This window comes from Trachurus trachurus (assembly GCF_905171665.1).
Source record: "Trachurus trachurus genome assembly, chromosome: 5".
NCBI classification, from domain to species: domain Eukaryota; kingdom Metazoa; phylum Chordata; class Actinopteri; order Carangiformes; family Carangidae; genus Trachurus; species Trachurus trachurus.
This window is the reverse complement of record NC_139896.1, coordinates 20,384,069-20,402,075: the sequence shown is the minus strand read 5'-3', so window position 1 is coordinate 20,402,075 and position 18,007 is coordinate 20,384,069. Positions and strand designations below refer to the sequence as shown.

Below are 18,007 nucleotides of genomic sequence, written 5' to 3'. Positions count from 1 at the left end.
ATGAGACCACAAAAGGGCTAGAGATTGAAACACAGTTCACTTCTGCTCTTACACATCTACCAGTGACCTTCCTCAAATAGTGTTATTCATTATTATTTTGTATAATCACTTTGACATTTGTTTGTTGAAATAACGGACCGTGTTTCTGTGTTGACAGTAAAGACACTGAGTGACAATCTGAATTCAGGAGAAACAAAGATCTCTGTGTTTGTCACCAGAACTAAAGCTAAACAATCCTTAGTTACCTTAGTTAATGATGTGTTCGTATTTTTTAATGCATATGCTTGTGAATATTCAAATGACATTCAAAACATTTTTTCTTTTAATTTTATGTTTTTGACATTGTAGTCCTGTGTAGCAGCGCCTCCAGCAAGAAACTCTAAATATGGCAGCAGGGCCTTAAAAACCAACCACTCGAGTTCTAAATGCTCCGCCCCCTCACAGGCGGCGTCTCTGACCTCCAGGTAAATAAAATAAGCCGTAGGTAAAGCAGCCATGGGCAGAGAAAAAAATGTTTATCTTGCTGGCGACAGCAGTCAACTGCAGTTTCTCCTCTCTTTCATTCACACTAACAAACACTTGATAAAAGCCAAACGTTGCCATGCAGCTTTGAGGCTCTGGAAGTTTTTAGCAGCAAGAAAAATACCAACAATCTTTTTTACCTCTGACCTGCAGCAGAAAGTTATTCAGTGTTCAATGAATTCATCTGCTGAGCAGATGCGACATGAAAATACCAGCAGTTATAAACAAAGTTATTTTTGATGTCTAAAATCCATCAAATGACTTAAAAATACAAAGTAAGCACAATTTTCTTACTGGTGTTTATGAACTTTCCTGAGTTGCTGAAGCTGTTGAAACATAAAATCTCTGAGGCAGTGCCACAAACAGGAAGTTGTGCATTCATCACACAGATGAGGATTTTATGTGTGACTGACTGTGTTTAGTTATGTTTCGTCCGTCTGTGACGTCGGTCTGCTGCACACATGCCTAGTTACAGCACTGATTCATAGTTTAAATCAGCAGCAGATAGAATAAAACATGTTGTGTGTTTGATTTGTGAACGTCACATTTAAAACCTGTCGATGTGAAACGGACTTGAAAGGACTCATAAATATATGTTGATGGTAACACGTTGGCTCTTTAACATCACATGTAAAGTCCCACGGACACATGCTGTGTCCTGTGCCGTACCTGCAGGCTGTGTCTGTGGTTGCGGTTGAGCTCCAGCAGACTGTCCCTGGAGGCTCTGGTGGACGGGGACAGCGAGTAGGCTCTCTTCATGTTGACCGCCCCCTGACACAACCTCCACTGGATGCAGTACGTCTCGTACAGCTCCTCCACCTGCAGGGTTATCAATAAGACCATAACAAAACAATATCCACCACACCTCACAGAAAAAGTCAAAATTCAGACTAAATCATGCAGATTACAGTTTATAGTTTTTTTTAAGAGCTATTGTATTATCACAACATTTCCATGGTTCATCAAAACCCTATCGTATGTTTTCTTTTCGTATGTAAGTTGTTTTGTAATGTTATGTAAAGATGTTTTTCATCAATTATCATAGTCACAAATTACATCATGATTATGATTGACATAAAAAGCAAAATCAAATCACTTATTTAGCAGACATCACATTGTTTTGCATGTGATGCTCAGACTATTGGAGTGTTTATAAGCAATTTGACATTTTTTTCAGACAATCAACTGATCGGTTTTGATCAGTGAGACACATGTAGGTGATATACATTCTTGCTCCCGTGCGCCAGAACAATACAATTCACTTATATGGATGAGGAATTCTCATTTGAAACAAAACAAACTAATTATTCACAGATTTGAGCTTAATGTTTTGAAAGCGTTTTTTCTCACTTGAGAATTGACATGACAAGAAACACTGTGAATGGTTGGGTTCATCCCTTCTTCACGACTCACTCATCCACCAAATCATTTCAAGTTCAAGTTTTTTTTTGTGCGCGTAAACTTTTACCTTGCTGATTTGAAATTCTAGTCGTCTGATGTATCGCTTCAGAGCTCTGATCTCCTGTGAGAGCAACGTTGAGACAGTTTTTAGTTTTGGTTTATAACATTATATATTGATCTATATGAAAGAATAGGTTGAAGAAGAGTGGATCAACTGTGGTGCACAGATCCTACCTTCTCCAGATCGTAGAGGAAGGCCTGGAAACACAGAGCAGGCGTCACAGTCATCATCATACATACTGACATATATATTTTGAATTGACACACACATACACATTGAGTCTGTCCTCACCAGTCTGGAGTTCCTCTTGGTCTCTCTTTGCTGTGACGACAGGAAATCCATCTCCACCTGGTGACCCTCCAGGTACTCCCTGCACACATTTTTGTGTGTCTTTTTTTTAGCAGTTTTACAAAAGAGACATTTCCCCTCTCAGCTTCTCAGAGTTTCATTTAACTGTTTTTTTTCTTCGATATTTCACCTCCACAACAAACAACAAAGATGCGCAAGATGTGCAAATTGATACAAGATGCAGGGGCCTAACCCCCTGGACTAAACTAGCTAAGTGCTTATCCGGTAGTAGTTAGTACTTTTGAACAGTACTTGTTGATACTTGTAATAGAGTATTTTTACTCTGTGGCACAGGATCAGACTGGTGTTCAGTACGTACTTGAGTCCTTTGCGTAACGCCTGAAAAACCCTGTCCACCTGGTCTGGCTGCATAGTCCAGATACCCCCTCCCCCTCTGCTGGGAGACAGAGTCCTGGGAGATTTTCCTCCTGTGATGGCTTTGGAGCGGAGCGAGTTACGGGCAGAGGACGGTCTGAAAAAGATGAAGACAGAGAGATTGTTTTCACTAAGATTATCCAACATAGATTTCACTCCCAGAGACAAACTGGGGATTTGTACACACACACACACACACACTGCTTAGTGGGGCGATGAAGATGGTGGTGTAGTCACCTCTACCTATTTCCTGCTTGTGAGGTGTTGAAAAACGTTACAGATGTCATGCCTGAGCCTGACATTAGTGTGTGTGTGTGTGTGTGTGTGTGTGTGTGTGTGTGTGTGTGTGTGTGTGTGTGTGTGTGTGTGTGTGTGTGTGTGTGTGTGTGTGTGTGTGTGTGGTCCTGGGTCTCAGGTCACAGTCTATTATAAACCAGTGTTGGCAAATAACTCAGGTTCATGATCTGACATTGTTTTGGTTTATGTGTGGTAAATGAGCTTGGACCATACGTCCATCCTGAAGTTGTCCCTCGGGTGTTTGTGTCCACGGCACACACACATACACACACATCTGCAGTGTTTTATCGTCCACATTCCTCACAGCAGCGTTTACTCAGATGAAGAATGCATTTTCTGTACTGATGGACTGTGTGTGTGTGTGAGAGAGAGAGTGATATGTGTATGGCTGGGTTGTGTCATGTTCTTGTCACCATCAATGCTCCATAATGAAGAATAATGTATATGTGTGTGTGTGTGTGTGTGTGTGTGTGTGTGTGTGTGTGTGTGTGTGTGTGTGTGTGTGTGTGTGTGTGTGTGTGTGTGTGTGTGTGTGTGTGTGTGTGTGTGTGTAGAAACATGTTTTTCGGTGCTCTCACACACAGGAAGTACATTCCAGCTCTTTTTCTTTGACATGACATTTTATTCTCTCTCTCTCTCTCTCTCTCTCTCTCTCTCTCTCTCTCTCTCTCTCTCTCTCTCTCTTCATTCACAAATAACATCTTGAAGTCTGCGGTGCGTTCATTGTCTGTCTGACTCGTCTGAGGCTTTCCCTCCACACGTCAGGAGACATTTTAGTTTTGATTGTTTTAAATCTTTAACAACAACACCAGATTTTATTTTATGTCATTTGTTGTTTCACAGAACGAAAAACAGAGGTCCACACAGTCACGATCTGTTACAGGCAACTCAGCTTCCTGTTGCTCGTCCTGACAGTTCATTTCTTCGTCCTTCTGTTTGTTTAGTTGGTTCAGACAGAAGACAGAGTACGCTCTGGCGTTGAAAACGTTTTGACTTGCATTAATGGCGATACCAGGTAGAGGACTTTGGTTGACACAACACTACACTTTCCCATGTTCCTGTCATGATAACTAGCAAAACCTGACCAGGGTTCATAGTTACCTTTCAGTTTACATTTTTCAGTTTGCCTTTGTGTGCTTTAGATACGGTTAAGAAACAGAAACAGTGTTGTCAGAGGTCAGACAGAGGTGTAACAAGTCTTAACAGTTCATTTAAAGGAGACATATTATGCCCCTTTACCACAAATTAAAATAGTTCCCAGGTGTCTTAAAGACGTGTCTGTGGCATGCTTCGGTCAAAATACCCCAAGGATCAAACATCACAGCTCTTTTCATCTGCTCAAAACAGCCCTGTTCAGAATGGCTGGTTTCAGTGCCTGTCCCTTTAAATGCAAATTAGCCACTTCTCATCCCGTCCCGCCCCACTTGGTACTCACAGGTAGGGGTGGTATTATGCAAATTCAAAAACTAATGACATCATTGTCAGACAACTGAGGGAGCAGCTCGTAAAACCACATGGTTTTTAACCTTGGGAGTCTGCAAATTACAGATTTTTTGGTCAATTATAATAATAATATGTCACCTTTAAAGGAACCTGAGTGGTTTGTTAGTGTTTATACGTCACTGACCGTCGTCGTCCAGTCAGAGAGCTGAACCCGGTGAAGGAGCGGCTCCTGTGGACCAGACCACCGTCTGATGGAGAGTCGAATCGCAGCTTCACCGACATCCTGCAGAGAGAGAAAGAGAGAGAGATGCTTATTTGAGTTGATGAAGAGAAGGATGTAAAATTTAAATATTTTTTCTTCTTATATGTTCACACACACATGCCATCACTTAATCAACAGGACAAACAAAAACAGGAAACAGAGCCCCAGCATCATCATTATCATTGTCTCTGAGAGACCATAACAAAGAACAAAGATCTTGAGACAGACACCCCTGCTCATCATAGTTCACACACGGGACAGATATAGTCACAGTGTGGAGCATGTGCAGCAGAGTCACTGTCAAGACGTCTTTGTTCAGCAGCTCAGGTGTTGATGACGAGGTGCAGAATGTGAACATCTGGGTCCGTACTTCCCCCTGTTTGTTCTCTCTGTAGTTAAAACTCTGAGTTGGTCCAGACTTTATCGTCTGGCTCATGAGCACTTCAGCAGTCGAGCTGAACCAAGACCATCCACGCTCAGTTAAACACCCCCACGATGAGGATTTAAACCGAAATGTGCCGCCAGTGCAAGTGGTTTAGAGTAACCCAGTTTGGAGTTTGACCCAGAAACGCACTGTGGTCCTGATGCCAGAACCAACATGGTCGCCTAGCAACCACACATAACACAACACACTGGGATGAGGAGACCAGGGACGATCACTCTGAACCAAAGTTAGCTAAGTAAGCACTTCTAATGTACCACACACACACACACACACACACACACACACACACACACACACACACACACACACACACACACACACACACACACACACACACACACACACACACACAACACACACACACACACACACACACACACACACACACACACACACACACACACACACACACACACACACACACAGTGGAGGGAAACAATTCAAAGTATTTCCATGTAATGCTACTTACATCTGACTGATGCAGCATTAGTTACAATAAACATAACATACCGGTATGTTACATTATATGTAACGTTTTGTGTTTCCTTTCTGTGCTTGTGGTGTGTGTTTTTTTTAATATGTGTGTGTGTGTTTGTGTTATTGTTGTTGTTTGTCACAACAGGAAGTTCGTTACCACGAGAGCTGCACTGATGTGGTTTCATGTATTTACATCATGAGCCACACTGCTGCATTACTATTATTAACTACTGAACGGTGATGATAAGAGAGACCAGACCCGGACAGGGGGTGGGTGGAGGGTGGGGGCGTCGGCTGAGAGACTGACATAGTCTTGTCTTGGCCGAGGGCCATGTTGAGCAGCTGTAATCGACTATCAAACAGACGATATCCACCTCCGCCCGTCTCCACCCTGCCTGCTCCGTCTCTGATCGTAAGAAGCTTCAGCTGCTTCCTACAGTCACATTGTGCATCTATTTGACTTGCTTAACTGTCACATTGACACTTAACTCACCTGTTTGCAAAAAGAAACTGGGATTTTGTTTAATGTTACACTTTTTTCCTCTGAACTTTGTGTTTGTTGAGAAGGATGTGTGTGTGTGTGTGGGGGGGGGGGGTCCTCTGAACCACTGAGTCACCAGCTCATGTGGTTGTGAGGGTCAGATGTTACTGATTAAATTAATGAATAACTGTAAACACAGAGACGTATAATGCAGCAGATCAGGTTCTAGGCCACACACACACATGCAGCTGAGGTTGTTGGATGTTGTGACTCCCAGTTTTAAGATCACAGAGAGGTCCGGTGTTTACATGTTGACAGACTGAAGGAAAAAGAGGATGAAGAAGTCAAATCTGACAGAAGGCAGACGAGCAGAAGCAGGACGACAATCATTGCCACAGTCGTCATAGTAGTAAATGTTTTGCTAAGATTTTAAACTCCTCCTAACTTTCTTGTCTGTATCCAAGGCAAGGCAAATTTATTTGTATAGCACATTTAGTTTGTCTCAAAGGGCTTTAACAACATCCTCTGTCTTTAGACCCTAACATTGACTGAGGAACAACTCCTAAAAAAACCCTAACAGAGAAAAAAACGGAAGAAACCTCAGAGTGAGTAACAGAGGAGGGATTCCTCACCCAGGATGGGTAAACGTGTGTAGCAACCCAAAACGTAATAACAGCCAATAACGTAATAATTTTAAATGTAATAAAGCCAATAATGTAATAAAACCTTTGAGCCAGTAATGTAATAACTTTTTGTTTTTGTTAAGTTTTATTACATAATTGGCTTTATTACATTTAAAATGGCCAAAATTATTACGTTATTGGCCATTATAACGTTTTGGGTTGCTACAGACGTGCAGCAGATGTTGCAGACAAGAAAACAGTTTGCAACATGGAAGATAGGAAAACATGGAAATGGAATCAGTCTGTGAGCTTTAGAAATGCCTCTCCTCACCATACTACCCTCCACCATGCTGATCTCCAGTATATTAACAGTCTCCAGTCAGCCAGTGAGCTAGCTCCTGAGCCTGCAGCTCCCCAAAGTTGATCACCTTTGGGTCTGATCATGGATCTTAAGACCATGGGTATTTTGGGGTCAGAGCCCCAAAATGAAGTCTTGGTCTCAGAGATGTTGATCCCAGATCAGTGCTCTATAGTCTTTCTCCTTCCTCCTTCCTCCCTTATCTTCTCAGTCTCCTCCGCTGGCCTTTTGTTTGACCTCCTGAGGTGCTCCATCTCTGTCACCATTCTGCTCGGCCTCAGGGGACGTCCTGCCTCTGTCTCTGCCTTCGTCCGTCTGCCCAGTCTCCAGTCCGTTCTCTGGGGCAGCTTCACCAGTCTGGGTCTCCAGCTCCCTCCCTGTCCAGACTTCAGACAGTTCCCCTGAGATGCTCGGCTCTAGGCTTCAGCTCTCTGAATTAATGTTCAGACTTTCAAGTCTGACTTTAGGCAAATCCTCATTAAAGTGGATTTAGTTTCAGGGAAGTTGACAGTTTTTTTTTTCCACACGAGTCATTAATGGGTTCTAGTTTTGAGCATTATTCACAATCGAGTCCAGTAACACTCTGGACAAGTTGCAAACAAGACAACACAAACTGTCTTAAAACTTGATTAGGAGATAGCGAGAGCATCCAAAATGGCTTTCGTCCTTCATTTCTGGGAAACTGTGCACACGACACATGTGTACGTCTCTCTGCGTCAGTGGAGGTGAAATATGAACAAAGTCTAATGTTTTGTTCATATTTACTTTCTTTGACTCAATTTAAAGGTTGTGATGTTTCTTTGACTGTGTGGAGTCAGAGCCAACAGAAACCAGGCGGCACAAATAAGATCCAGAGGCACTGGTGCAATAAACCAGGAAAATCTTTTCACTTGGTCAGTGAAGCTCTGTAGATTTTGGGTCATGATTAAACCAGAGGAAAATGTTCAAGTCGACTGTGCCTGGAACCTCCACTTAAGTTCTTTCCACTGATGCTTCAGACGAGCTTTTACATTTGTCTTCCACACGATCCGTCTTTAACACCCATCTCTCTCTCTCTCTTTTTCTCTGTGCATGAAGATCATTATTTGCATTCCTGGACATTTTGACGATTTATGTGCAGATTTAATTTCTTGCAAACCCAGCAGTGTCCCGCCAGCTGATTTCACTGGTGATTAATTAGCTGCTGGTTTGGCCGGAGGTGTGTGGACGTCACCGAGCGCAGCTGCTGCAGCTTCAAAACTTTGCGTCTTCTTGTTTCACCGTGATTAGAACTGACTGAGAAGCTATTGAGTTAATGCAACTGAGAACATGTGAATAAGATGTAAAGTAAATAAGAGAGTTAATGATCTAATTACAGGTTTTACTGATGCATAGACGACAAAATAAATAATGTCTGGAATGTGATTCAAATGTGAGAAGAGGGAGGAACATTCCTCGAGTGATGGACTCTGGGTGGGAGAGGTGTGTGTGTGTGTGTGTGTGTGTGTGTGTGTGTGTGTGTGTGTGTGTGTGTGTGTGTGTGTGTGTGTGTGTGTGTGTGTGTGTGTGTGTGTGTGTGTGTGTGTGTGTGAGTGTTCACAGTGTTTTTGAGTGGTGTCTGGAGAAAAGCTGGGGTGAGATCTGCTCTTAAAAAATTAGCCTTGACCTGAAAGTGATTTACGGGGTCCCATGTGGTGAAGAGGCGGGAGGTTGGGGCCTGTGTGTGTATGTGTGTGTGTCTGGCCACAAAGATGTTCGCATGCAGCAGACCCTCATGAGGGGCCCGTACATCATCTGTGGTGACAAACACACACACGTACAAGTACACACATTTGCACAAAAGTGGACACAGAATACACTTGAAGGTTTACATTTACACATACACACACGCACACATAGAGACAGAAGGAACTGATTTCCTCTCCCCCTCCTCTCTTCTTGTGTGAGCCTTGTGACCATGAGCTTCAAATGTGGCTTCCCTGGTCTCACTGTTAATCTTCCTCCTCCAGCTCCACATAATGAGCCTCGTTTCTACTTCCACATTCGCCTGGTGAGGGTTGATTCAAACCCAGAGAGCCTGGGAAACCCTGAACAGTCAGGGGCCCTTAAACCGTGCACGCCTCCTTGTATGAACACATTCTTTAGTGGCACATGCTGGTCACTGTAGAGGAGATGTTGCGGTTGTCATGGCGTCGTCATAGCTTTGTGTCTGCTCATATTTCTGAAGATGGATGTGAAACTATCAAATCAAATCAAATCAAAATTAACTTTATTTGTCCCGCAAGGGAAATTTGTCTTGGACAAGTGGCGTCGTAAAAGCTGCTTTGTACATGCAATGCATACATACACAATACATACACTACAGTAGTAATGATGACAAAAATATCAAAGAAAAGAGAAAGAAGGAAAGTGTGGAGAGTGTGTTGTTTAAAATATGTTTAAAATACATAAAAAACTACATAAAGAAATGCTGCTGCATTCTTGTGTCTATAATATTGATATGTGACGTTGCAGCAGGTCTGGGCGGGGCTGATATTACTGTAAAGCTCCATACAGTATAAAGGTGGATGTGTAGTGTGATTATAAAGCAGCTCTAGGTTCTATATTAATACTGTGAAAGGATCAAAGCCTCAGTCTGCAGAGAAATGCACACAGCCTGTATTTAGAAACTGAGCCTTAAAACCAGCTTTCTGGATTTCTGTGACTTTGTGATGTCATATCAACACAACTTACTTTGTGTGTGTGTGTGTGTGTGTGTGTGTGTGTGTGTGTGTGTGTGTGTGTGTGTGTGTGTGTGTGTGTGTGTGTGTGTGTGTGTGTGTGTGTGTGTGTGTGTGTGTGTGTGTGTGTGTGTGTGTGTGTGTGTGTGTGTGTGTGAGTGTGTGAACTGACCAAATGGGAAACAACTTGAGTGATTCTGTGTGTTTAGTGAAACGCAAAAAAAAAAGAAAGACTGAGGAACGCTCTGAACATCTTCAGTCTCATGGGTCACTGTGTGTGTCTGTGTGTTTGTAGCCTGCCTTGCATCTCTCTGTTAGTGAAAACATGTTTTTGTTTGCTTGTGTTCTTCCCATCTGTCCTCTTGTTTTTGTTTCCTTTTTTATTTGCCTCTATCCCTTGCCTCTTTCTCTCTCTCTCTCTCTTTTTCTCTCTCTCTCTTAAGACGACCGCCTTTAATTACATTAAATGCTCCTCGGAGACTTTGTCCAATTTCCAAGGAAGCCCGACCCACAGAACATATCTGTGTCTGTGTCAAACTTATTGGCTGTAAATAGTCGCCTCAAAGAGATTCTTCAGCAAGAGCACTGTGTGTGTGTGTGTGTGTGTGTGTGTGTGTGTGTGTGTGTGTGTGTGTGTGTGTGTGTGTGTGTGTGTGTGTGTGTGTGTGTGTGTGTGTGTGTTTGTGTATGTAACTGTAACTGTGGTATGTGAGTGCGGGAGAGTTTTTAATTATCTTTGTTTAAATTGATGTTAAGTGTGTTTTTCATATTGCTGCAGTTTTAGATCATCACTGACTCCGTCCTCACTTATGGCTTAGCGCCAGCTCAAATGTGATTGGCTCATTGTGGAGGGGTCAGAGGTCAGAGATGACTCACGCCCTCCAGGGTGAAGAACTATGTTGCTCCGGATGGACGCGCACACACACATGCACACTCCTAAAATAGCAGCTGTAGTTGATGGTTTATGTGCTGCAGTGTCTGATGTGGTTCATCAGTTTTTATTCGTCCGTTTGAAGTTTAGTGTTTTGTTTTTCCAGTTGTTGTCAAAGTAACTAAAAACTTTTACTCAAGTAATCAATCGGAGATACTTTCACATGTGGAGAATATTCGTCATTTATCTGCTACTGGCTCCATTATTTGCCCCATGAGTGTCTCCACCTCCATCAGTCAGTACGTTTACATGACACTTGAGAAAACCAAATTATTTCCTTAATCCGACTATAACTGGACAACTGAGTGCATGTAAACGCGTTAGTCCGACTATTGGAATTTGACTTTCTCTGGCATGTATACGCCTTAATCGGAGTTTAACTAGACAACGCATGTGCGCATGCTCCACACCCCCCGTGCTGGCGTAAGACCCTGGAACAAAAACATATAGGAAAGCCAGTCGCAGAAGCTATTGTTGTAGCGTTACGGCGTTTTTGTCTGCCTCTCAAAGTCGCATGATCTGATATCACCAAGTAATTAACAGCCCAGGAGCACTGTTATAACCAACCGGTTAGGTTTAGAGTTAGGTTTAGGTTTAGGAAGTCAACATGACCACGAGGGATAGCATGCACCTTATCTGCACAATCGCGCACAATAGGTCAACCAGAAAAGGGGCCGTATTAACCTGCTGAAACAACGCATTACCGCCACCTGATGTGGAGGAGGAGGACGTTCCTGTCGGTTATTCGGTTTTCTCAGTAGCATATAAACTGGGCGAAGGTCAGAAGTCTGATTAGACGCCAAAATTGAATTCTGAGCATAGCTCGATTAAGCTGTGTATGTAAACGTACTGAGTGATGTTGGAGTGTGTGGTCAGAGTATCAGTGTGATGCTGAACATCTGTCCGAGTCTCACTGTGTGGATCACTTAAGAGTTGATCCTACAAGCTGCTAGAGGCTCCACCTGTTCCATGTGTCACTGACGTGATGCTTTAGTGATGTTACACAAGCAATGCTAACGTTTGCTAACTTCCCGTGACCAGTATGTGGTCACCAGATGTTGCTATTGGTAGCTAGTATTGCTGTAGAGCATATCACAGTGTGAGCTAATGGTTGTGCCTGGATTGTTTTTGGTTGGATCTCGGGTTCACAGTATCTTTACTCAGTAGTGCTTCTTGTGTAGTGACATGTTGTTCTGGTCTGAGGTGCTCTTGTGGTGGAGTGTTACCTTTACTGGCCATTTGGATCAGGTATGAAAACATAAATTGACACACTAACTTGTTTGTTTTCAGTTGAACTTGCTTGAACTGCTTCATGTCAAGAAAAGATCTATTGACTTCTGAAGTGTTTAACATTTTCCCTATTTTGAACATAAACGTAGCCTAAACTGGACAACATATGGGAATGTACAAGACATGAACCCAGATCCTTGGTCTTTGTTGACCCACATAAATCACCTCCTTGTGACTCCTGTTTGGTCTGAAAGAAACAAAAGCCTGTGAGCATCTCTTTGTAGTTGCTGTAATCACACAGAGAAGTTTGGGTATAAACACTTAGAACAAGGGTGTGGACAACAAGTTTGTGTTCTTCTTTTTCATCCAGCTTAATGCTGCATCACTGCTTTTCTATTGTTTATCTCTCTGCCTGTGTCTAATGGGTATGACTCAGTTTGAAGTGTGAGAGTCTCTGTTTTGTAGGAGAGAGGAGGATGGGGGTTAAATTATTACTCCTCAAGGAGACGTTTTGAAGTGGGTCATGACAACTTCTGACATACACACTCAACCACAGGACAAAGGGAAGACATTAATATATGACAGTTCACGGGGTCGACCTGCTGTTAAATGTGACCTGAACCTCCAAAAAAATGGCTGCTCGACAAACCAAACACCTAAAAGCAACTTTTATGTAACTGGTGATGACACATTGCACTGACACAACAACCCACTCTGACCAATGATGTTCAGTGGTTTCGCAAAAAACAAATCCTTGTGTGTGTGTGTGTGCCTGTGTACACCCCATACTGAAGTTTTGTTTTCAGGTCATTGGATCGATCTTTGTCTTAAGTTGTGTGAATTGGCACCGGGCTGCAGTTGTGTTAACACCGGCTGTCAACAGTCGGCTCTGTCAAAATGTTTGGATTTAGTTTGGATTGGAGAGAAGGGAGGGTCGCTTCAAGAAAGAGAGGAAGGGAGGTGAAATGCTCGGGTTGATGGGAAAATGTGATCGAGAATATTTTAAGAATTTTTGTTGAATCAGAGGAAAAAGCAGAACATGCCGTACATCAGATGCTGAAAAACAGTTGCACTAATACATGTTTACGCCATAATACAAGAGTTTGTTTAATCTGCACAAAGTGTGTGACAGTTTGTTGTTCATGTGCCAAAATATTTCTAATGACTCATTTTCATGCTTCTCAGTTTCAAACAAACAGGACATGATGTTTTAATCACGAGTTGTCTCCCCCTGTTCCCACTCTATGATAGCCTATGATACAGATGTGAGGGTGGTAGTGGTCCGAACATTTCATTCATGACAAGGAAGTGGATATTCCTCACAATCTAGAGCAACAATTACTTAATGTGTATTGATTATTATTTATTCAACTACTGAAACAGAATCCAGACAAGTGAACTGTTGCACATTGGATGTGAAAATTTCAGACATTAAAGGTAGAGCAGGAGATCCTGGAAAAATGGTTCGAGAAGGCCACATTTTAAAAACCTACACGATCCAAAAGTCCAAGCCCCTTTTTTTCAGACTTCTCTCCACGCCTCCAGAGCACAGGAACACGCCACTCAACGGTTGTACCTTCTGTATCGTAAATCGTTGAAGACTCTGAGGACACGTACGATAAGTGCATGAAGAGGGGAGCGCACAGAGAGGGGAGGGAGGGCCAGGTAGCATTCTGATTGACGCATCACGATCCAATGAATTCGTTAGTGGCATTCAAAATGATTGGATGGTGTTTTTACAGGGTTGTCCGTTCCACAGGTGACAGACATTTTTCATTTTTGTGAAAAAGTATTTAATTAATTGGTTGCGATTGGGGTTTGAAGAGGGTTTAAAACAATACAGTAAGAAATACTCCAGAAAAATATCTCCTCCCCCTCAAGACAGAAGTAGCATTTAGCTCAATTTAAAAGTAATTCCACAAGAGAAATATTGTAATATACAAAATAATACTCATATACTCACTCATAATAAACAGTGTCATTTTTATTTTAAAGTCCTGCTTTTGAAATTAAGAGTAAAATTAAATCAACTTCAGGTTGTTAAGCAACTCCGATATTGAGAGTTACACCGATTGGTGTGGTAGCAGGTGTAACCATACCAACAACACTGATGTCACAGCTCTGACACACCAGTTACAGAGAAAAAAATACACATTGACACATAAAGAACAAAAATAAACATATTTAATTGAGGGGAAGTTCTCAGTTACTTTTCATGAATGGTCAACATTTAAATGCTGCAGTATGCAAACACTATTATTGAAGCAGCAGTGAATCACAACTCAGTTTAATAACTATAAACAATATTAATTTAACTTGTTGATTTGAGTTTTGTATTTTGTAGTTTACTTGCTTGTTTTACTCGTTTGTCAAACAGACACAAACTAAACTTTCAGTTCTTCCACAGGAAATGATGTTAAAAAAAGAAGCAGGTTAAAGGAGGGAAGAGAGGGAGAGAGAGAGAGAGAGAGAGAGAGTGTGTGTGTGTGTGTGTGTGTGTGTGTGTGTGTGTGTGTGTGTGTGTGTGTGTGTGTGTGTGTGTGTGTGTGTGTGTGTGTGTGTGTGTGTGTGTGTGTGTGTGTTGTCATTTCTCTGGCTTCATGTTTCTCTGGCCGTCGTTCAACTCTGCTGAGTCTCCTCTTTTTCCAACCTCTCAGGTTTCTTTATCTCGGTCTCTTCCCGTCTCCATCACTTCGTTTATCTCTCTCCTCTTTTTTCTCTGTTACAGCATTAACCCTTACTGCAGACCTCACCCCTCTCTCCCTGCCCAGCGCCCACCCCCCTGCCCCCCCTCCTCCCTGCTGTGTGTTGTGTTATGCAGTGACATCCAGGGTTCCTGTGTGTTCAGGCCAAGCCAGTGCAAAGATTAAAAGACTCAAAGGTAACATAATCTCTTAAATCTATTGACATAAACTCGTTCACACGCAGCGTACGTCTCTATTTTCCTGAGGAGATACAAACATCTGGGCCCTTCACACACAAACACACACATGCTTACACACACACGCACACCTCCTCTGGCTTCTCAAAAGATACAAACATCTGTACTTTCCAACACACACACACACACACACACACACACACACACACACACACACACACACACACACACACACACACACACACACACACACACACACACACACACACACACACACACACACACACACACACACACACACACACATACACACACACGCTGCTTACACATTCATCTTCCTTTACAAAGATGAGAAACATCTGGCTGGTTCAGAGTGACTGTACACATCTGTGTGTACTGAACATAATCCTTATCTGATTATGTTCATCAATAAACAGTCAAGTGTGGAACTATGTGAGCAATGTGCTGTTCACATTGGCATCCAGATGTGGATTACACCTAACATCCAGCCTGTTTATGTTTACGAGTTTCATCAGAGCAGCAGCGTCCACACAGAACGACTCAAAGAGACACTCATCATCACATCATCATCATCATAATCAGTAAGAAAATCTCGTGAGACTGGCAGGAATTTGTCCTCAGTCTGTGTCCACACTGATACCTTTTTATTATGAAACTCATCCCTCACATTGATGCTGATGACGATGCCCATGACGGCTCCTGATTGGCTCTGATAGGCCTTGACGATCAGTGATTACACAACATGGTGATGTCACAGTGTTACTGTCGGCACAACGTCGGGTGTACAGCACCTTGGTAGTCATGGCCACCACATATAGCCTCGTAAACCAGCCTCTCCTGGAAATGCATTTCATTTCATTTCTAAGGGAGGGCCTGGCCTCATCCATGGCCTGAAACCCTCAGAGGGCCGAGCCAATCAGCGTCGCCGCTCAGATTTCTGTGATTGACACAGCGTGTTGGCCAATCAGGGACCGACTGGTGCAAAGCCCCGTCACTACACTGCGCGACTCTTACCACAACGAACATGGCGGAGCTATCTAGCAGTAGCAGCCTAAAAACAGCAACAAGGGAAGTTCTTACTGAAATACCATCCATTACAGCAATTAAACGAGAGCAAGAGTCGACACTTGTTGAGTTTCTTGAAGGAAAAGACGTTTTCGCTGTTATTCCAACTGGATTTGGCAAAAGTTTGATATACCAACTTGCTGATTGGCTGAATGGGGTTGTCTGTCAACGCTACTACTCCCGCCCAGCTCCCGCCCACCCCAAACGCTTACAGGGGGAATGAGTCCAGACTCTCCCTGTGAAATGACATGAAATGCATTCCCGGGAGAGGCTGGTTTACGAGGCTACACCACATAGACAACTGGTTTCAGACAGGAATCAAACCTCCTCCTGACGTGGACTTTGTCTACATCACTTTACTCCTGTCATAATCACCACGTCTGTTTTCGTCACGTCTGTTTGGGTGTGGCCTCAAACTCTGACTCCGCCCACTTAGCTGAACGGAAAAACAGGCACTTACTCTGTTGTTGTGTTTTGTGCGATGAAACATGAACAGCTGTGACGACCCCTTCGTTCGGACTCCGGTGTCACCTCTTCTTCACATGACGCTGAAACCAAGGCAAACAGAGATGGAGCTTGTTAGTTTTTAGTTTGTTTTATTTTATCATCTTGGAGGAAAGAATAAGGGAATCCCTCTTCCTCTTTGTCTCCTCATCCATCTCTTCCTCTGTTGTTTCTAAACTCAGTCTCTCCAGTACTCTCTCCTCCTCTCTCCTGATTTGTTTGTTTCTGTCTGTTTCCTGGTGTTTTTTTTATGTGTGTGTGTGTGTGTGTGTGTGTGTGTGTGTGTGTGTGTGTGTGTGTGTGTGTGTGATGTGAGTGAGATGAAGAGGATGAGGAGGAAACTTAGAAGAGGAGGAGGAGGAGAGCTCTGGGTTTGTAATCACTCTGTCTCTCCACGGTCTTCGCCTCGATTAGCCCTGCTGTCAACACCGCTTAAACTGAGCCCCAAACAGACTGCACACACACACACACACACACACGCACGCACGCACGCACGCACGCACGCACGCACGCACGCACGCACGCACGCACGCACACACACACACACACACTCTCTCTCTCTCTCTTCTCTCTCTCTCTCTATCTTCCTCTTTCAAACACACCACGCACAAATTAACTGCACTTTTTTCTGCCGTCCAGTGTTTTCCACCGTCCTCCATCTTCAACTCGGTTTGTATTTGAGCTCTAGAAATATCTTTATACAGCGGAATCTATCAATCAATCTATCAATCAATTAAATATCCTGTTTTTGAACATTCAGCAGGATTCCTGTATGTATATTCTTATTGTATTAAGTGAACAAAGTTTGTTAATAAACCACATATTTAGATTTGATAGGATGTGTAATGAAGATGATCAGTTGATTTATTTTACAGTATTCAGATTGTTATATTAGATAAATCAATAGCATCTAAACCCTGATTTTTGTTGAATAACATGATGATAACATCATGCATTGGACATTAATGTCTGACTTTAAATTACAGCTGTTTAGACACAGCCTGAAACACCTCGGTCTGTTGATGTGTAGGTTTTTCTCTATCCATGAGTTGCGGCATCAAACTGTTGATTTAAGGTACGAATAGTTTCAGCCGAACCTGGAGCAGAAGATGCTCAGAGCAGATGTAGGATACGATACCTTAGGGTCCTGTTACTGCAGACTGGGCTTCGTCTAAACCACTGAATGAAAGCTCGTTAGGATTTAAAGCTGTGATATACGACGATGTTGAGATGAGATTAGCAGCACCGCAATTTAACTTTACATCCAAACCTTCACCTCCAAACTAATTTACAGAGTTGTGCTGATATGCAGAAAGCCAGGCAACAACATAAACGTTATTAATTTTCCTCATCTCCTGTGTTTAAAAACAAATCGGTGTAGTTTCATATCTCCTCTCTCAGCTTCTTTCTGGAGCTGTCAACCAATCAGAAGAGATGATGATTGGCTGACTGTTTTTCTGAGGATTCAATAAAAATAGAGCAGACTTCAGGGGAAATACAACAAATCCTGTATGTGTTGGATGGTAGGCGGGTAGGTGGGTAGACTTGGTGACTCCTTTGTTGTGACATCACAATGTCACAGA

The 18,007-nt window shown here is 42.8% G+C and overlaps 1 protein-coding gene across 4 annotated transcripts in view; it reads right to left on the bottom strand.

Moving 5' to 3' along the window:
* ripor3 (RIPOR family member 3) overlaps window positions 1-18,007 on the bottom strand; it is a 47,423-nt gene that overhangs the window by 14,906 nt on the left and 14,510 nt on the right. For all 4 annotated transcript variants that reach the window (XM_083971571.1, XM_083971569.1, XM_083971572.1 and 1 more), the window contains exons 2-8: window positions 16,381-16,468; window positions 4,632-4,730; window positions 2,652-2,804; window positions 2,276-2,354; window positions 2,158-2,181; window positions 1,991-2,044; window positions 1,192-1,341 (exon numbers count right to left, since the gene is read on the bottom strand). In XM_083971571.1, the coding sequence (XP_083827697.1) occupies window positions 1,192-1,341; window positions 1,991-2,044; window positions 2,158-2,181; window positions 2,276-2,354; window positions 2,652-2,804; window positions 4,632-4,729 (558 nt within the window). In that variant the 5' untranslated portion in view covers window position 4,730; window positions 16,381-16,468. The remainder of the gene's footprint in view (window positions 1-1,191; window positions 1,342-1,990; window positions 2,045-2,157; window positions 2,182-2,275; window positions 2,355-2,651; window positions 2,805-4,631; window positions 4,731-16,380; window positions 16,469-18,007) is intronic.